General features: G+C 29.7%; 1 protein-coding gene across 9 annotated transcripts in view; it reads right to left on the minus strand.

Annotated features, from left to right (window-relative positions):
- The window catches only part of Ih (I[[h]] channel), a 242,028-nt gene that overhangs the window by 50,862 nt on the left and 168,306 nt on the right, over positions 1–22,860 (minus strand). Inside the window, exon 1 of one of the 9 annotated variants that reach the window (XM_026635649.2) lies at positions 22,137–22,313. The exons of 7 other annotated variants lie outside the window; for them this stretch is intronic. In XM_026635649.2, coding sequence (XP_026491434.2) covers positions 22,137–22,227 — 91 coding nt within the window. In that variant the 5' untranslated portion in view covers positions 22,228–22,313. Of the gene's footprint in view, positions 1–776; positions 1,081–22,136; positions 22,314–22,860 lie in introns of those variants that run through there. One more of the 9 variants, XM_026635657.2, reaches the window with a different exon arrangement.

A 22,860-nucleotide genomic window follows, 5' to 3' on the forward strand; every position in this document is an offset into this window, starting at 1 on the left:
ATAGCTTTCGCTTTAGCTGATCTTTAATCCGTATTGTACCTTAGACGTTGACAGTAGATATTAGACGATACCTTGAGGAAACTTCTGCTATTTTATTTTTGTTTACATTTTATACTTTTTAATAATTAAAGTGTTTCATATCATTATAAAACAAGGCAATTTATATGGTTAAGATATATTCGATTCTATTTTATAGACTTCTGTCAGTTTCCACTTCTTTATAGTTTTAGTTATTTTTAAATCATCGCAATATAGGTACTATTAAAACCCATATGATTCTATTACTAATGTACAAAGGTCCAGTTACATATGTATATGTTAAGTTTATGAGAACTATTATAAAAGTTGAAGCATAAAGTACTAAAGTATAACTACTGATTATTAATTTATTGAATCATTAGAATTCCTTTTATTATTGACAAGGTTAAATGCCTTTTCTATTACTAGTAATAATATAATCCGATCTAACGGTCACAGTTAGATTCAACTGCTAATATCTGCGAAACATTTCTAGAAAGTTGCATTAGACATGCGCGTGAGTAGGTACGCTTTCAATCAGTCCCGTCCGCTGCAGGACATTCTATAAATCTCATTCATATTGTTGTTAACGAACTAAATTAGCTTCAAGCACTCGTACGCTTCCAGTTCGAAGGTTTCCATTTATAAATAGATGAACTACATCGGCAATACCATATTTAAATTTCTTTATAATATTATTCCGTTCAAACAAATCATTGAGCGAATGACTAATCGACCGAGATCATTAGTTTACTCACTTTCGCGGCTGGCCAGTCCACATGTGTACTTCCTCAGTTTATGGAACAAGTAATTTGTGAATCCCGCACAACACATATTGAAAGTTTTGAATTGCAACGCGGCCGTCAGCTCGTGATTGGTGACAGCGTCATTTTTGTGTTGTGATCTGAGCGGCGCGAGCGGCGGCGGGCGGGAGAGGCGTACGCGACCGGTCGTCGCACATATCGCGATACAATTGACCGAGCTCAACGTGAATGCACGCTACGGCGCCCCCGAAAATAATATGCACCGAGCTTTACCATGTACTTCGAACCAGGGCCGCCGAACGGCTGCCTGGGACCGCTATTCACCATCTACTGACATTTTTTTCATTCAATTCAGCAATTAAAGTCAATAACAGACGAAATTTAAAGCGATCGTCACTATTCGTTAATTGTTAACTACAAACTTGTTAATTGCGTTAACTGCAAGTATTTATTATAATTACGAGCATAAATTAAAGATTTACTTTATTTCGATTTAAAATTGAATACCTACTTATAAACGGGTAATAATTTTCAATACGACAATACATTCAATTTTATTGTCAGTTATTTATTTTTTGGTCTATACTAAAATCAAGGGTTTATTGTGTGTTGTAATTTTTTAAAATAGTTTAATGACGTCATATAAAGTATCTGTTAAGAATTAGTATTACACTTAATAACTTCATAACTCAATCAATTTTGCTTCAATGTTCATAAGTATGTAAGCCACGAATACATCTCGTTTAAAAACAAAAAAAAATATTACGTCAAAGTAAATTTCACGCATCATTAACATATGGTATTATTCTTAGAATTATGTATGTAAATACTTTGTAGGTTAATTTAACAAAATATTGAGACATGTAAATCAAATACAGTTTTAATGACAATGAATACACTTATTTATTTGCTTTAAAATATCTCCATGTTTCTCCAAAATTAATATTATGTGACATTGAATTTCGTATTGCTGTTTGCAGTATTAAAAATTTTATTGTTAAGACAAATTACAATATTTGTTAACATTCGTATTAACAGTTTAAAAACTTTGTTGTAATTCGAATATGCCTCGATATGTTTTGTTTCAATTTTTTATTTATAGCAGCAATATGCGGATATGTGTTAGCATTCGACGTATGCCTTTGATCAGGTGCGTATTTAGGTCAGAATAAAGCAACAAGAATGAATGTAGGCAATGTAAAAAGTGTAACACACACGTTTGAATTACGGACTTTTTAATGCACTTTTTTTCTGCGTTTTCGTTTTCGTTCTTGTGGATATTCATAATGATACACATCACATAAACTGGTTGTATATATCTATACTAGTACTATAAATGCGAATGTATCCCTGTCTGTTCATCTTTCATACTATCTTTTATGCTGAACTGAATTTCATCCAAATTTGGTATAAATCAAGCTGGAACCCCGAGGAAGGACAGCCTACTTTCTATAGAAAATCTGACGATCAAGCCCGTTTTAAATTAAAATCGTCTTACGATTTTAAATTGACACGTCACACACGTCTCGTCTGATTGGATAAACTTTATTTGTGACGTCACAATATATAGGACTAATGAGTAATATTATCTAAAACACCAAATTTATTAAATGACACACATATCAAAATAGGTTAGGATTTATTAACATTTTTTATAAATATCTCAACAATGTTTCGTAAAGTTATATAAATTTTATGTAACAATATTCGACTTTGAGTTGAACTTTGCGAATTTATTTATTGCCTTAGGACCCAATTAATTTGAGCACCGGGCTGGTAAATTCGACCAGCAGTTTTAATGTTTTAGTCGTACAAACTTGGTTACGGTAAGTTGGGAACAGTTTTAGTTGGGAAAAGAGTAATTGGATATTCACTTGAAGTTAACGAGTACTTTAGATGGCTAAATACAGAAAAAAAAAAAATCGGAATTAAAATCACGTCACTGCAATTAATAGTAATAAAATAAATATTTATTTAACATGAATTAATTGAAAAGTCATAAGTAAAAAAGGTTATTTAAGGCGTTTAGCCGAATTATTTTAGTTTATTAAAGGAATTTGTATAGTAAATATATATAATTATTTAAATATAGTTCCATTCCGGATGACGAATGCATTACTTTCTTTTATTTCCATTGTTTACTTTTAAATGTTAACACACGTGAGAACAGCGCACGAGAAAATAAAAATGATGTATTGTTCGCGTCACTATACAATTAATGTTTAGGAGAAATATAACATAACATACATAACATAATCAGCCTGTAAATTTCCCACTGCTGGGCTAAGGCCTCCTCTCCCGTTGAGGAGAAGGTATGGAGCATATTCCACCACGCTGATTGATTGAAATTAGACACATGCAGGTTTCCTCACGATGTTTTCCTTCACCGCCGAGCACGAGATGAATTATAAACAAATTAAGCACATGTAAATTCAGTGGTGCCTGTCTGGGTTTGAACCCGAAATCATCGGTTAAGATGCACGCGTTCTAACCACTGGGCCATCTCGGCTCGGCATAATGTTTAGGAGAAATATAATGGGTGGTAAACATTCTAGAAAAAATACAATGGTTATTTTAATGCAGGGTATATTATTATGCTGTGATTACTAGCTACTAGAGCTAGAACACGTGAATCTTAACAGACTTGCGATTTCAAACCTAGTCCAAACATCGCTAATAATATCATTTAACCTTTCAGGATAGATTTTATTACTCTTTCGGGATAGATTTGCCAATACTATACTCGTTATATTTATGGTTAAAGATATTTTTACTTCGTTGAGAATAAATAAATAAATAATAAATAAATATTGGACAACATCACATACATTACTCTGATCCCAATGTAAGTAGCTAAAGCACTTGTGTTATGGAAATCAGAAGTAACGACGGTACCACAAACACCCAGACCCAAGACAACACAGAAAACTAATGAACTTTTTCTACATCGACTCCGGATCGAACTCGGGATCGAACCCGGGACCTCGGAGTGGCGTACCCATGAAAACCGGTGTACACACTACTCGACCACGAAGGTCGTTTAATTAAAATAACTTAAGTATTTTTATTCATAACATGTGCAATTCATTTATGGCTTTAAATATTTTATTCTGATTATTATAAGATAGGTTCAATTACGCAAATAAGCCCTCAAATTAGAGACATCTAATATTGAATAACGATATTATTATTATTTTTTAATTTGATTTATAAGTGTCATATATACTTTTTTTTTGCATTATTTTTATCTCTTCGGACAATTTGTCTAATTTGTTCTCTACTCTTCGACCGTCTGAATCTTTTTTCCGTTTATATGACTTATAGTTCAACAATGTTAGTTCTATTATGCGAAAAGTCTAAATTTATTTGCCGATTTGATGGAAAGTTATAAATTATTCAAGGTAAAGCTTATTGCTCATGTGAGACATTGTTTCGACGTACTACTTATATAAGACATGCGAATATATTTTAAAGTAAATTGTTGTTTGGTTCGATAAGTTGTACCATTTAGACTGATTTGATTCTATCGTGTATGAAACCGAAACTCTTCGATAAAAATAATTTCTTAGACAAAAACACCATTTCGTTCGAATTATTTTAATAGAACTTCAAATTTTGACGCGCTAAAATTCAATTTTGACATTAAATGTGAAATATTTTGAAAAGGAAATTTTATGTGAATAGGCGTTCTTAACTTTGTTATCATACCAAATATGAAAGGCTACAAAAATCTCCTAAGCTTTGTTATCATTTAATTTATCTCTCTTCTTTCCAATTCAGCTTCTGTAATTGTATTTATACGAGGTGATCCGCGCAGTTTCAAATTTTACTTCATAAATACCATGTGTCGTTGCGTTATGTTATACAGCCTAAGTATATAAGAAGCTTATTTAACGAAATCAGTTTTTTTTTTTAAATCATAATTATAAGACAACAACGCAACAAACAAACGCTTCATCTATATATATATTACAATAGAGCGACCGAAAATTGTATCTATAAAGATAAAAAAAAATATTTTAAATAACTATATTCGAAGCCTAACATGATATGTTCATGACAATAGAATGCGTTTGAATGTTTCCGTTTCAAACAATTGAATAATATTTGTCTCGCGGATTGTGAACGTAATTTGGTTTTGATTTGTCATCAAATAATGTCATATTTTGTATTGACATTGTGATGACAGTTTTTAAAACGTCTATTATTAGTGACATAATCTGACGTCTACTATACAACTACGATATGTCTTTTTAATTTTATTTAGTATAATCTACGATACATTTATATTCTAATAATTTATATTCAGTATTCATGAATCCTAACTTATTTTCATTTAATTTTAACCCGTGAACAATCTTTTTTTACCGGAAAAAAACCGTATTTTCTTATTAAGTATTATCTACATACGTCTGCGTCTATTTGATGAAATTGTGTGACATGTTTATCAACCAAATGACTTTAAAACAGCGTGGCTGAATAATCTCTAAATTTTAAAAAGAGAACACTTAGCCCCGTAGTGATACATTTAAAGGCTGTTTATTGACTATTTATTTGATTATTATCTTTATAAAGTACTTCAAATGGTTTATATCTTAATAGCATTTCGAAAAGATAATATCCTTATACACATGTGTAGTGTTTCTTTATTTGAACATGACATTGCAAATACTTCACTTATTCAATTGGAATAACGTTATGATAGATAAAAAACCGAATTGTCTTTGAATTATAACAAAAAAAAAAAGTATTCCAACTTTATAAAACAAAATGTTGTATCGCACTAATTGCTAGGCTATCGTTTAAATTCCGAACGACTATTTTTCAATTACAACATCATTATTACAATCAGGAGTGTTGTGCTTGTGGGCGAATTCATTTGTTTTTATGAACCAGGAAAGAGACAACTTGAGGAATTATTCTAATTCGCTTAAATGGGAACATCCTAGTCCTCGTGTACACTTTACTCTATTACCTTTATTTACCCCAAAAATACCGCCTCTTATTTTGAAGGTATAATCATAAACATATCTCTTTAAAAGTTCTAAAAGTTGTCCCTTATTTAAAAGTAAATTTTATGCTCGGAGTGGGGATAATAGAATTACAATTAGTCAAGATCAGAACTGCGTTTATATATTGCTAGGCTTGGTTTATGAACCGTGATATTGGTGATTCTGTATTCTATTTTACATCACAAGTCACATCTCATTACGTGAATATCTGATAAAATGTCAATGATTAAGTAGCCATTTATTTATTTGCTAAACTATATCAAAAATATATGAATATTTTAAAATAATATAATGGACATTGTTTTCCGTGGATGTAAACATATTGTCTTGTTTTTATTTGATATGATTGGTTGACCAAATATTAAATGAATCATAATGGTCCTAAAATGAAATGTGTAAGTTATTTCAGCTTGATATAATTTACATACTAATTTTATCAAATTATTATCGCGTTAATAATTTTTTGAACAAATTCTTTTACATAGTCAATGACAATTATTAATATTACGAAATATTAAAATTTGATTAAGTATCATTTTATATATCGTACTGATTTATTAATTATTAACATTGTGATGCCTCAGTGGTTAAATGATGCGAATGTTAACCTACGATTGCGGGTTCAAACTCTGATGAGTTACACAACTGAATTTTAGATTAGATGTCTATTGAAATTGTGGCTCATGTGTTCACCAACCTGCAAAGGAGCAGCTTGGTGGAATAAACTCCAAACCTTCTTCTCAAAAGGAGATGAGACGTAAGGGCATAGACAGCCTGTTACTTTATTTATTTTTTTCTTTAATAATTATAATGGCGTGTTTATTAGAACCGCGCTCGGCTTATCCTTCCTTGTGGTTAATCCAAGGTTTCTTGCCAATGTTGTATAAGCAATAGTAACAGGTCAAATAAAAGTAATTCTTTAAATTTTGCTATAAATTAATATTTCAGTTCAGTAAGTATCGAGCGGTCATGCCACCTATATCGCTCGCCCCGTGTCTTTTTTCCACATGATCTTACTCAAATATCTTCTTATGTCTCTATGACTACCGACAAATTTTATTTACAGTAAATGTTTTAAATTAACATTTTAACAATTTTGATAAGGATTCATACTGTGTGACAACAATATTAATTAAAGTAATCGTTTATTCATTCTGATAAATGGAAAAATAAAAATGTTTACTTTGATATGTCTTAAACAGATATAATACCGCGGACGTTTTCTCACAGCGGTCGCTTGGTGGTTGATTTTAATAATATTTTATGGACTCCTTTATCCTTTATCCTCTGTCTCGTCTGTGCTTTATACAACATCAACAACTATCCGCGCTACTAAGCGGGCCGTTGGATAAATGAGACGAGCATAAATATACAAATATTTTAGACGTCGACACCGTTTTACCGATCACAATGAAAATGTATTTTATTGTAACTCGCCACTAGATGGCGGTTAATGTTTTAGCGCCAGTTGTATCGGATATTAGTATACACTCAAATTTAAAAACATAGTGCAACACAAGCGTCATTTACTATTAAGTTATAAAAGAGTGATAGGATTCATAAATTTTTGAATTAAAATGTAATCGAATTTCCAGAACAATTAAATAGTAAATCCAAAATCGTTTCCGTTTTGAAGTTTACTTTTATAATTAATCGTTTCCATGGAAATAAATTAATACTGAACGTTAAGACTGTGAAATATTAATAAATTCATCTAATCAGTCACGCCCATCCGCAGCTACATACAAGCATGAATTTGGTTATATATTGAATAAACTCCTCATTTTATAAAATTACAATAAAAAAAAGAACACAAAATGTTCCAGAACAACCGAATAGTTAGTCTGCTACGCTTGCGTTTCGAATTCTACTTCAATGACTTTGCGTTGTAGTTCAAAGAAATTCGTCTTGAACTTGAAACCTGTGTTATCATTTCAACGTGCTATGTATAGTAAATTAGTTACACACGTCACGCGGACATGTTCCGACAATTTTAAAATACACGTTACAATATGTGTGGTTGTTGTGATTTACTCCTTACAAACTGCTAATTATAAGAAATATGCGAGTTTTATTATAGATTTATTAGGTGTAATAAGGTGAGAATTGATATTATTAACATTATTAATATCTATTTCATGAAATAATTGAATAAATATTATTTGTAATGTGTATAATTAAATAAATACAAAATACATTTTATAACGATTTTAATATTTTCTTCTTCTAAAACTGAATATATCAATAATAATTCTATTGTACGCAGTATCGATCGAGACAAAACGTCGCATGGTCTATATTTTTTATCAAATGCTTCTAGAACACGATTTTTTTTTTAATTAAAATAATTATAAGATCAATCATAATTAAACGCGTCTTGGTTCGACAGCTTGCAACAATAAATTATAGATTATCCTATATAAACTATAACTAAAGTTATATTAATCTCATAATTGAGATATGTACAGTCTCGATATGATCTTTAATCAGTTGCCAAATATTTTTGATATCCATAAATAAAATAAAATCTTATAATGGATGCTGTAACGTCTCACCAAAACTCGAAAGTTGCATTCGCATCAAATAGAACAATTGATTATTGTAAATCGACATAACAATAGTTTCACCACATGGATGGACTAATAATGTATTGGGGTTATATGTAAATAATTTAATATTTTAAATAATTATGTTTAATTCCACGAGTAAAGTCGCGGGCACGTCTAGTAAACAATAAAGTTTGTATGTTGTCTTGATTATTAAAATGCGAATTTAAATTAATTCTCGCATAAAGGAAACCTATGGTGGGCCTTAAATAAAACTGGCCTAAATTTTATCACAGAAATTAAAAAATATATATATGACGTGGTTAAAAATGAATTCTGCAATCCCTACAATTTTTGGGCTTAGTAAATTATTCTAATAAAATTTAATATACTTGACCGTTTTGACTGCATTAAAAAAAATGGTAATGTTCATTACTCCCGTGTGTACGGATATTTATAAAGCTTTGTTCAGCTTTGGTTTCCGGAACAACCAGGGTCTGCTATTAATCTTAGCCTTACTGACTTTGCAGCTGTTAGCTGTATGTACTCGTATGAGGCTTGCAACAGATTTATTTCATCTCATATCAAAAGCTTATCTTTAAATCTAAATTTTCACCTCTGTTTGAACGTTAATCTACACTAAACTGATAGCTCTTTTTAGGAAAATTATTATATACTTAAGTCATAATCCAATTTCTACCTATTAAATATGTATTCAAAGCAATTTAAATTAAATAAAATTGTATATGAATATAATGGTTTGTTGGTAAACGGTCTTGTTTAAATGTGACGATCATATTTCGTGAGCGTTTATTTCATCAACTCCTTTTATAGAACTGCCAGATACTCTCCTTGCTACCCGAATTTCATAGATTTTTAGAGACATACTCCTAATTTTCGGGTTCGTCTAATAATATATTTTGTGATGGTTTCTTTGTTATTTATTTTGAAAGCAAATCATATCTACTTTCTTTTTAGCCAATATATAAAAAAATACGTAAATTATTTATTCAGCTGAATATTTTTTTCCTTAGCATACAGAACAATACAAAAAAAATATAAAAATAAAATATGTGATAGCGGATGTGATATCTATCTATATTATTTTACTGCATTGTTCCCAACGTCAAATTTGTGGACTTATTTTTTTTTTTAAATTATCCTTTTATAATAATGTAATAACATTTCTTTAAGTGATATATAAAAAAATATAACTGATGAAGAAATCGCGTAAAATTGAACAGCAAGCATGAGGAAATGACCTTGTAATGACGGCCGTGGTCGTTTAGTTTTATTTAGGAAGTTATGGGAATTACTGTAATATGACCCTGCCTCATTTAGTTCCAAAAGTGGATGGAATTATACAAAATCATTAAATAACAATTGGTACTATTTCCTATTTCTTGAAATTTTATTATTTAATAAAGTATTAAAGTAAAGCTTGTAAAACCGCAAAAAAAAAAAACTAGTTTATTAAAAGTAAATATTGGAATTATATAATTTTAATATGGTTAACTAATATTTAAATGCAATAAAATCAATGTTATTATTATTAGTCGGTTAAAACATATTTATTTTAATCCAAAGTTTCCTTAATTTATCTTAATAGTTTTTATTAACAAGAATTTTGATTAAAGATTATATATTTGTGATATTTTTGTTAATACAATTTAAATAATATATGTTTTATATTATCCAGAACACCGACAAGAATGTAAGTACATTGTAAACAATGAGTATTAAAGTAAAGTAGATATATCTTGTAAAATACATGTATTTGAGTCCTTTAGGCTTGCTTCAGTAGGCATTGTTCGTTCTTGGTATTGTTACCGACTGTTACATTAAATATTAAAGATCACAAGGACGGAGAGATCCGTTCGGAGGTTGGCAGATAAATATTTGAGGACCTCGTTTTGAATGGAACCGTATTTCTTAGTTTTACGTTTGAAAAGTATTCCCGTATTGATCTGACTTAATCGATATATGGAGCTGTCAGGTGAATCGTGTAAGTACTTTAATCATATCTCTAGTGTTTGTGAGTAAGAAAAGTATTGTGTGAGTGTTTGATAACTGTTGGTGTATAGTTTAAAGCTCGAATGACTACTGAGTTTTTATGTCTTAAATTTTGGGTCTGTTATTCATCTCATAAAATCATTGTGAGGAAACATTCTAATCAAGAGTAAAGTTTTGACGACCTCCGTGGTCGAGTAGTGTGTACACCGGTTTTCATGGGTACGCCACTCCGAGGTCCCGGGTTCGATTCGATGTGGAAAAAGTTCATTAGTTTTCTATGTTGTCTTGGGTCTGGGTGTTTGTGGTACCGTCGTTACTTCTGATTTTCCATAACACAAGTGCTTTAGCTACTTAAATTGGGATCAGAGTAATGCATGTGATGTTGTCCAATATTTATTTATTTATTTAAGCCCTTTAAAGTCCTGTAGTGGCACTTTTACAATAGTTTTTATTACTTGTTTATTTTTATATTTTATTATGACATAATATATATATATATTTATATATCACTAAGCCAAAGTACTTATTAGCGTAAAGGTCTTATACAAACAGAGCCTAGTGTATCACGCGTAGCACGTTCCACATAACCTTATTGGTAGTGCAGAAAAATATAGTAAAAATATTTCTGAGATTCCGAAGCGAAGTTGAGCTTCGTCGTGGATCAGCTTCAAATCCGTCTCCTTAAGAAGGCGCCTTTAACAAATATAAATAAGTTACGTGACAGTCCGTTTTTTATTAACTAAGGCTTAAGTCTTGAGGCTTAAACAGCAGATTATGAAGGGCATAGAGTCCTTGTTTTACATAATTTACTTGCGATTATGGGCAGCGCGAATGTTGGGTAAAGATACGGTTTTATAAATAATTACATATTTAATTTTGACCTAATTTAAAATCTAGCACAGAGAATTTAAATATAAATTGTATTTGCGTGATATGTGCATTGTGAAATCACAGATACAGAATGCTTTTAAGACTAATAACAATGGGCTAATTAAAAGAGCATCTATAGGGATGTGTGTGTTCAATTTGATGTGTTCGATGTAAAAGACACAGAGGCTAAGAATTCATAAAATCGAATTCAATTCTACTATTTCTATACATAATAATTACAATGAAAAATTGTTTTTCGAAGGAAACGAAAATATGATTATAATCATTTAAACTTTTCAATTATTATACGAATATTGAAGATCGTAGTATTTAGACTTGATTAAAAATAATGCTGGTTACGAAGATATTGTATTTTCAAACTGTATATATATATATATTTCAAATTCAACTTTGGTTGTCGTAGGTATAGTTTATAGGTATTTATATAGTGCAAACATTACAACCGTCACAAGCCCATATGATTACGGGAACCAACTTACAATAAATATTATTAATAGTTCATTATCTGTTTCATTTCTTTCCTTTTTCATCAAAATAAACTAAGCGCTATGTAATAGATAGACAGCTTATTAAATACATGACATAAGAAAATAAAGCGCTTGAATCATGCTAATAAATCATTCAGTGCGGTTATGCTAGTTTTTTTCTCATCGCCGGTAATACAGTATCAGTTTTATAATTTTTTTAATAGTAAGTAATGGAAAAGTTTTAAGGAAATTACTTTTTATACATAATTAACTTCATTTCAAAGTGCAACACCGACCATTATCTAAGTAATATCGAATGTTTCTTAAAAATGGTCCTTGATTTAACTTGAAAATTTAAGAAAATATAACTAAATAAATATAAAATCAGCGTTGGAGAGCCATTTTAACTGAATTTAATGTTGTACTATCAAGAAGCGTTGTATGTATGGAGATGTTAAAAGGAAGGCCTAACAAGGGTCGATGAACTTTGTCAATAGTTTTAGATAGATAATATAAAATATGAAGTTTTATCGATTTATGAATTTTCTTTCTAATATTCCAAATTCTAATCGATATTATTTGACAAGAAAATTTGGAATCGAACTTATTTTTCTATCCAGTTCATCTTAGATCTGGATGTTTTCGTTTCGTAGTTTTTACTTTGATTAACAATACGCTAGCGCAATACTTCACTGTATAAATTAAATTGAATTAAATTTTATAGAAATAAATAGAAATGTTAAAACAACAGCTTTGACGCCGAAACTGTAAAGAGCAAGAATTATGGTGATAAGGACTAGGATAATAATTTTTAATATGATCTTTAAATCTCAGTTTGTATATGTGGCCTTAGATATGCTAATTGCATAATTAAATATTATGAAATAATATTAGTCTATATTGTAGATAAAACTTAACAAATGATAAGTCACGATGTTGAATAATTTTATTACAACAGATGTAAAATTTATCTTCTCTTTTCTAATTTATTATGCAATAAATTATAGATAAATTTAATTAAAAAAACGCTATGACTATAAAATGTTTTTTAAGGATTTGTGGCGATTAACTTCACCGTTCAAAACAATATTTAAAACATATGATTATGAGGTATTGTTCTCCTGACTGCGCCATTTAACAGCGCAAGATTCCACAGTGCTCGGGTGTGCGCGGCAACACAGATGTCCTTTTTATTCCTTCCAAGACCAATGTTTTTTTACCAATGGTGTGCTTTCTAAGCCATCTCAAATTATAAACATGATACTGAGTATTTTTTGACAGAAATCCAATAACAAATAATTATGGCCCTAACAGGAATTTGAAACCACGGTATTGAAATCTGAAGTTTTATGAGCTACGATTCAGTTAAAGATAATCTATATTATATATTGTAGTATGTACAATAATTATTTACATATATTTTATAGACACACCAGACAAAATATGTAAATCAAACGCCTCAAACAAAAATAATATTGGTACAGCCGACTATAAATGAATTGAGTCAATAAATTTTATTATTAAAATACATTATAAAAAATCTCATGTTACAAATTTGGAGTGGTAAAATCTACATTTCGAACCCGTGGTAGGTTTACATTTAATATAGTTCTGTATTATTCAGTATTTGAACTTTCAAAGTGCTTATTTATTGTATTGAATGAAGTATAAACATTTCAAATAAGCCGATCCACAAAACGATCTTTTTCAATAATATTCCTTGAGTCTCCGACAAAGTTTTATTAGATGTTAAATATTTATAGATTTTACTGGTCAACCAGTGATGAGTTACGTGTTGTTTAACATTAGGCACGTGTCTTGGAGAGCAAGTGACGTCATCGATCTTATTTATCATTTCAATATCAAGTGATGCATGCTTATCGTCATTGAACCGTGATACCTTGGTTAGGTCCATATCAACTATTCAGTCCTTATCTTTATGAGTTATTATTTAGCAATATAAATTTTCGCTCGATATTGAAATTGTTTCAATTTTTTTTTTATTTTGAACTTTAGGATTAGGATCTTTGCCTAAATAAAATAATCGCCTACCTTCAAACTTAATATGATATGTCCTATGTGCATGTTATTCATGGCTCATTCACTGTGGGTATTATATATATTGCGTTATAATATTAATAGATAATGCGTCAATTCATAATGACATCGGGCATTCGGAATTTATTTATTAAACAAACCTGTATCTGTATTACCTGCTCTTTTTACACTTTGTTCAAATATATTTACATAATATATAGCGAAGCATTTACATTAAAATATATCACATGCAAAGAAATTATTAAGCGGTTTGTACCTATATGTGTGTGATGTCTGATGTGTTAAGTGTTAGAAGTGATATGACACTTAAAACTCTATTATTAATAAATAATTAAATTATATTGAAATATTTAGCTTGAATAACTAGTTAAAATTTTGAAATTAGTGTGTTTCGGTGTTTGTAGCTTGGCGATATAATAACCAAGTAAGTGGGTGGTGGGTGGTTACTACTACGATAAGCCTACCATTCCATTACTAATTATCTAATCCCATTATTATTAATAGTAAGTCTTTGCACAATACACGAACAGTTAATTTGAGCATTACATTCTAAAGAGAAAAAGTTCATAAGTATGGAAATGCATAATATATTTAAGTTGAGAATGAAATACTCCCTAATTAGTGAGATAAAATATGATTCTAGAAACACGGTTTGTAATAAAAATATAAAATATTACTTGTATATTTAACGTACATTAATTTTCATTACAAAGGCCATATTAAATTTATTCTATTCTAATCCGTATTACGTGTTGATAAGATCGTTTATTATTTACATTATCTCGTATATTTTTGTCATGATAATTATAAAGGCTTCATTCAGTATTCAATATTTTGCTAAATCATTGAAACCTATTATTATCTTCATACATTTTATAAATTTTGTAATTATTTTATGTTTTATATAATACTAGCTAAACTTGCGGTTTCACTCGCGAGAACTTTTCCTATATCACACAAACTGTGACCCGCATTTTACCGCCTCAAGGGGAAAACAGCTTATGAAACCGATTCAGCGTTTTAAGTACGAAGAGGAAACGAACAGAGTTACTTTCGCATTTATAATATTAGTATAGATTCAGTAAAATTAAAAATTTCGTCGCATTTGCTTAAAATACGTATAAACGAACAGAAATTCCTTCTTAGCGAGTAGATCTCGTAGATGGAAGTCGTCGGTAGTTTCCAATCGGCAATGATCCCTAAATATTTTATATAAATATTATTACAATATTATTTTTATTTATGTTATCAATTCTTGGTTTCTCGCAAATATGAATGTGGCAAATACACTGTTTTATGATAAACCACATCCGCATAATTTTAATGAGTATATAACATTTGTTTAGGCAGTTATACTTGTTTATCTACGTTAAGTGTAAGAAATCCATTTCAAAAATGTGTACTTCGATTATTTTATTTATGTTGTGAGGGGTGATATATGAGAATTTAAACACAAAGTTGGCTAATGGTATGTTGAAGGTAAAATATTTGCTCAAATTCCAAAATTTTCTCAAGCATGTTTGCTTATGCTCTGTAAATAAGTGGAAATTTAAATGAAAATAGTTCTTTTTTATATGTGTATGTAAAATACTATTTTACTGGTATTGATTTATTTCTTTAGACTTTTTACAGTTTTAACGAAACAATAATTTTTAAACATATTTTATTCATATACTAGCTGAACTCCGCGGCTTCACGTGCTGTTTGAGTCAACAAGTCCGTTTAATACATTTGTTGATAATTATAGTTTTTATCCTTTTTAAGTCGTGGACACGACTCGGACGCGACGACTCGTGGCATAGTAGTAATATATAACCTTTAAACTACTCTTTACACAGACCATTTATAATAATATGAATTCTTAAAATCGAACGTTTAGTTATTGAGTGCGAACTGAGATAAAATTTTGCGTATGCACATTTTAACGCTAGGAATATGTATATTTGTGATTATGAATGGCTGAATGCAGTTATTGTTTTTTTTTTTATTTAATCTATGCCTATTTTAGGTATAGACCAAGTTACGAAATTTAATAATTAAAAAAACACGGCCGTAAGGTAAGGAAACGAAGTGTTAACTTATTTTAAATAAAACATTTTTTTGCCTCTATCAATGAATCTTTTGGCGATGAAGGAGTTATTTTAATATTAAAATATATATTACACTTTTTGATATGGCACCTCGAATAAACCGGTACGACAACCATACTTGGCAGACTGCCTGCCGCCATTTGTTAAGGACACGTCGTACGAGTATGAAGCTAACAAAATAAAACCTTTTTAAAATTTCATTACAATTTAATTAAAAACCTTCGCCAATATTTAATTTAAAAAAAAAGAGAGCTATATTTATTATTTTAAAATCGATATCCTAACAATTGGTTTCAATGCGAAAATTATATCGTTTATTTGTTGGTTTGTTACGCTTTTACGTATTAACTACTCAACTGATCTTCATTATTTCCGTATACGTTATAATAAAGAATAATAATACGAGTACATTTCATTTAAAAGTTGCGTCTGTCATAACATGTCCGTTCATTAATCGCATCTATTACACGGTCCATAAAAATAACATAAGTTATTACTTTGTTTGTGTACTTGTTTTATTAAATGCACTTCCTCATATTCTTATTAACAAGGTCAATAATTCAATTATCTTATCGGGCTGCGACAGTAAGGTGAAAAGGTTTAATATATAAAAAAAGGAATTCGCATGAACATGTTGTTTGAGATTACTAGACTTCCGATTTGACCGATTCATATCTATCATGAAGGCTGCATATCAATGTATATTTTTATAAAGTTCTTATAATATACTTTGTTGTAACTCGCCACTAGATGGCGTTATACATTAACTTCTATAACGTTACACCAATCGCTTTGACAATTGGTAAATATATAGACAGGACTGCCTCGTTGGTCTGTTTTTTCAAACTCAAACTCAAATTCCGTTATTCAATATAGAAGCATTACACATACTTATTGATAGTCAAATTACACACGACGTGTTCGGAAAACCAAATACCCCGACCTGAGAAGAACCGGCGAAAGAAACTCAGCGGGTCTTTTTTGGCTAGCATATAAGGCTGGCGTTCCTGAGAGCCTAGGTTTAAATCTAGAATGTCTAGTAAAAGAAGATTGGGTTTATCCAGCGAGATATTCTCAGTACCAGTTCGGAGATTGATAATTGGCTGTGGGACACTCCCGTGTCTTGGAAAGTACAAAAAGCTTTAATAGCCTGTTATACGTCGTGTCGGATTTTCCGTACTATCGGATTATGAAAGTAAGGGAAAAGAGATTGTACTAGTGTGCGTGCACATACATGTCCGTTATATGTTCTACGTATTGTTTTTTTTTCTTTTAGCAGTGGTCACTATAGCCGAAATCGGCTAGGAGGACATTATACAAAGGCATGATAACGTCTGCCAAGTTTTGTGTGTAGTCTTTAGTACTCATATTCTGGCAGGATACATAATTTAAATAAACTATTGTTTTTCTCGCTGGTTCTTCTCGGTAGAATCTAAATTTGACGTTTCGAACAGTGTCAGAAGTCAACAGAAACATTTTTATCATTTTTAATTTACAAAATAACTTTATAACTCTCTATGTATCTTGATGAAAACTTTAGTCAAGAGTCGTTGCAATGGAGTGGTATGAGTATTTTAAAAAAATTGTAAAATTTATATATTTCTTTTAATTAAAAGTGCTCGACTCACATCCATTTTATTTCAATTGGCTTTAATAAAAGTTATGTGTATTTTTAAATATAAAAAGGTTTTTTTTTTCGGGGAAGGTGGAAGTTACATTGCATTTGAACTGTAGCGAACAAAGGTGACCAAAGAAGCTTAGTGATATTAGAAAAGGTCACCGCCTATCTTTCTTCTAATCTTAAAAGCTTTCTTGCTTTTATCTCGATAGATGTACGTTTTCTTTGAACATTTTGTTTATTTCAGATAATTATAACAAATTCAATTTCTTAGCAAGATTAGAAAACAGGACATTAACATAATATTACAATATTTTTTTACAGGCACTTTTGAATCGTCATTTAACAAAATATATTAAGTGAAGCTGCCACCGGTTCGGAATATAGATTCTACCGAGAAGAACCGACAAGAAACTCAGTAGTTACTCTTTTTCAACATCTAAAAATACAGTCATGTTAGTTAAATATAATTATATTTGTATGTAATATATCCTGCCTGGAACTCAACAAGCATTAACTCCACGCTTTTTTATTATCTATATAAATTTGTTTAGAATAATATAAAGGTATATTATTAGATACAGAATACATACCAATGTTTTTTTTTACAAATGATTTGAATTTATGAAACGGTAGAGTTAAATATATAATAATATTTTCTAATATGCAGAAAACTCATGGATTTTGAATTACATAATATCTTATTGAAAGTGTATTTAAATCATTCATATTTGCCAAACATTGAAATAAAAATTGAAATCGCTTAGCAACGAATCCACTGAGCATACCTAATGACCTATTGAGTGTTTTCAATAAGCGTGACATGGTATCTAGTACTCATCCACTGAAAAGAGGTTTTACTATATGGTGTGTGCCACAGATTAAACAAAAATATATAGTGGCTGTCATATGGAACGAACGCTATCAGTCAGAATTCTCCACGACTGTCAACTTATTTGCAACATAATAACTCTCAGTGAAGTATTTCTATTTGTTAAATTTTAAAAGGAAGTTAAAATAATTTAAGCGTGTGCTAAAAGTTTGAGATGAAATAAACATTGAAATATTTAGGATAATAAATTCTATTTCCTATTTATAGATAAAATATAATTTTATTGAAGGATTTAGAATAAATCAACTTTGACAAGACTAACACTAGTTTGTGGAAATAATAATAAAACTTACGAATGTGTAATTTTATAATTTAGTTTTATTATTTTAAATATAAAAAAGTTTCCTATCAAAATAGATGTTGTTATTGAATAATAAAAGCATTTGTAAGAACTTTGAAAACAGATGTCGGCTATTATTGTTAGACGAAGAATATTTGTACAGTTTTCAATAATATGTAGTAAAAAACTTTGTGAAAGAATCTCCAACCGAAGTTTAGAAATCCTAAATAAATATCACAATGTATTGAATCGCAGCGGATAATACTCTATTCTATAAGCTAAACAGGTGATGCTATCTCGGTCATTGTTATATCATAATAAAGTTTATTGACAAACAATTGTTAAAACGACAATTTCCGACCTCTGTTGTTAGATCTTTTTATTATTACAAAAACATTGTTTGGTTTTTAAAGCCAATATTTTATAATAAAATGTAAATATTAGAATAGTTGTTGTAAAATTGACTTGATTAGTTTTACGTTGTTGTTATTAAAGAAAATATTTATTCGCTGAAATTCACGTTATCCTGAATAATTTGTTCGTACGACTAAAAACTTTGTAAAGTATTTGAATAATAATAATGAATATATTATTATAAACTAGCTTAAGCTTTTATCTGCATATGTAACCACTCACCGGTTATGTAATTTAAAAACATGAGTAGTTTGTATCGCTGTTTTCTAGCTTAAAAACAGGAAGGATATATCCTAAATCATATTTTCGGCCTATATCTTTTATATAATAAGTCGTTTATATTTTTTATAATCCAAAGGTCTAATTTAAGTAATCTGTACGTAGAGGTTACCGCTTACCTTAAGTGGGCCGTTTAAATCTAGTTGAGTAGTTAAACTGGCTTAAAGCGGATACAAATTCATGACAAGGGCGCATGAGTTATCAATCAATTTTAGAAATTATTGCAACGTCTCAATAAAAGTCAGTTAAGCAACACAAAGGAATGTAAATCAATGCTAAGAGATAAAATTGTATCTCAACTTTTTATAAGTCCTTAGTTTATTATTATTTATGTAATATATCTTAATGCAGGCAATTTTATATTTATAGTTTTTTTTTATTTGTTTATTGAAATACAACTTTTTTTTTTTAATTTTTGTTTTGCTCTGTACCTTTCATCCAATTTTATTTCGGTTTTTAAATTTCAAGATTTTAGCAGAAACAAAGTGTTATGTTTTTTTTCTTTCGTCGTAAACTTTGACTGTGACTAATGACAATAATGTATTCAACGATGTTAAGTTGTTATAAAGTATATTACCGGGGGACTTACCGCCGCTTACTACACATTATCAATAACAAAGTCCTGATATTAAGGAAAATGTTTTACTTTAAAATCGTTGTATTTTTTCTTGGGTAATATTAATAATAATTATAAGACACCATTCATATATCAAATTGTATAAAATACTTATTAGAATTCAAGATTTATTTATAAATTGAACGAATCCTAATTTCATAATAAGACTCTTAGTTTATTTAGGTACGGAGTAGGCAATCAAGTTTGCTTGTTTGCAACGTGTTCCTAATAAATTTATTATAGGATAATTTAAATAGTTAGTAGATGATACTATATACAAATCGTTCACTAGACTCTTAGAAAAGTTTCATTATATAAGATATTCATTGTTTATTTAATAAATTAAACATATACAGTAGAAGTGCGGTATTAAAAACTACAGTAATAATCGATATTTATTTGTATTGATTATTTTATACATTATCGAAATCACTTATTAATTAAGTTATAAGCGTTATAAAACACTGATTAATTATTTAACATGTACCTATTTGTTAATTTAAGTGCACTTATTGTATAACACGTGCACTTATACTTATTATTCAATAAATGTTATCTCAATTGCATATATTTTCACATAAGGATATTTAAATTGAATTGTATGTATTCTGTTTTCTATCCTCGAAGAATATTGTAATATAATTATATTAATCTCTTATTTATTTATGAACTTTTGTAAGTACTAAATAATTATAGCAGTTACGGTTGACCAGGGGATATAATATATAAATATATGTATTCTAATATATATAGAAAAAGTAAAATACGGTAAAACCAGGCTTCAACGAATTACCAGTTTTACAAACATGTTAATATTCACAGAACCCGAGCCATCAGAAATCAAGCGTCTTTATCCAAAAAGTATTCATAATTATCCATAATGTAAGTAATTAATAAAACAATAATAATATATTAATTTAAAATCTTTGTTTTTTCAACCTATACTAATATAATAAACGCGAAAGTAACTCTGTCTGTTACCTCTTAACGCTTAAACTGCTAAACCAATTTAAATAAAATTTGGTATGAAGATGAGTCCCGGGGAGATAATTAAATGACCTTCTTTTGGTGGTGTTATTTATTCTGCGAAAATAATATTAGTAGGACGTTTGTTAAGACGGCATTTTTGAAATCTATCCCTGTTTTTCATCTGACAATACCGACGAGCGGCTCGAGTTTTTAGAGGGTAGACAGATGTGAACGAATATGTTTGTTTTTGTGCGCTTCTGATTTCAAACTGTTTTTGTACTTATTCGTACACTTTAGGAAATAAATTTCTTCAAGTTTAGATAAAGGGAAATATATTTAATGTGTTTCAGACTGATTTATTAATAAAAAGGTATCCATAAGGATATAATAAGCAAAATTTAGTAAACGATTAAAACAAAGCCATATGGTTGCTGAATCTGACATTTAGGAATATAGATACGAGTACATAAATGATACATTTTGAGTTGTATTATAATTTGCTTGACTTAGAACATTATAATCCGTAACGCCTACTACAAAGTATCTTTCGAATACGTTGCTTTATCTATGAGTGAAAAATACGTTTTGTTAATACATACATATGGTAATAATGAGGATTTTTACAATGTGTCTACGTGATTATTTCAATGGGTTTATACCTGCCCCAATTTATAGAGGCAGCGTATAATTTGTAGCGGTGCTCAAATTAAGTGTACGTGGTACTTTGTACGCTTTTATAATAGGAAAATTTATTCATTGCAAAAGCACGAAATTGAGAATACATTTATATAATATTATTCCATATTATAAAAAGTAATTATTACATTTGTGTAAATAATTAGCTATTTTTATAATATATATTTTTTGCCCAAAACAAGTCAGAATTCAAATTGGGCTTCTGTTGTTTCTGATATTCCAATGTATCCCGAAGTATAAAATAGCTACAGTTATAAATACAAATACTTTGCACCACATTATGATATTGGTCGTTAAATTGAATTGAGCGGTGAACAGGAGTGAAACACCTGTTTATTAATATGTACTGTTGATAAAAGTATGTTATTTATTTGTAACTATTTTAATCATAAGCTTATATTATTAAGTAATTCAAGTCGTATGTATCACGTGTGGCCTAGAATAACTACACGACAACTTGGATGACGCACTGCCATGCGCTTTACATTTTAGGAAAAAAAGCAAAAATCTTACTCATGGAATACTCGGTGATCGAATGTTTTTTCTTAAAAAACATAGCTGTTCTTCGTGATCCATTATTAAGAGATACACTGCATCGGTTCATATGTTTCAATTATCAACTTTTGTGTATATTCGAGACGTCTGAGCGCACTATGAGCGCAGGTAATTCTTTAGATGCACACGGCATGCTTACTGCACAACGAATACAATACTGCGACGATGAAGTAATATTGATAATTTATACCTTAATAAATAACATTGGAATTGTATAAGTGATTAGCTGTTCACGTGGCGGTTAACTGCAGTTATAGTTTAAAATATTGTTTTTTTATGACACCTGCCGTATGTTACGTAATTACGAATGTAGTAAAAAAAGTACCCACCAGATAAATAGCTAATCAGGATGTAGATTACGGCCTTCTGGGTTTGAATACCAGGTCCAGTAAAATGTTATTGGGTCAGTTTTATATAATATGTCAAGGTTCAGTCAATATCAGTCGGGAGCTAGGTCGTTGGCAGTGTTACAATTCCTTGCGTAGGAAAGCAAGTAAAGCTGTTGGTCTTGCGCCTGACCTCTCTCCGGTCGTGTCGGTTTGTTCATTGAATTATGAGAGTGAGGAAATACAGTGCACCTGTGTTTGCACCTACACCCGTGCATAATATCTACTGCGCAATGTTACTGCGTAAAAGAAAACAGTCGGAAAGGTAAACATGAAATTGCAATAAAAATAAACCT

The sequence above is a fragment of the Vanessa tameamea genome, chromosome 18, assembly GCF_037043105.1.
Source record: "Vanessa tameamea isolate UH-Manoa-2023 chromosome 18, ilVanTame1 primary haplotype, whole genome shotgun sequence".
In the NCBI taxonomy this organism is placed as follows: domain Eukaryota; kingdom Metazoa; phylum Arthropoda; class Insecta; order Lepidoptera; family Nymphalidae; genus Vanessa; species Vanessa tameamea.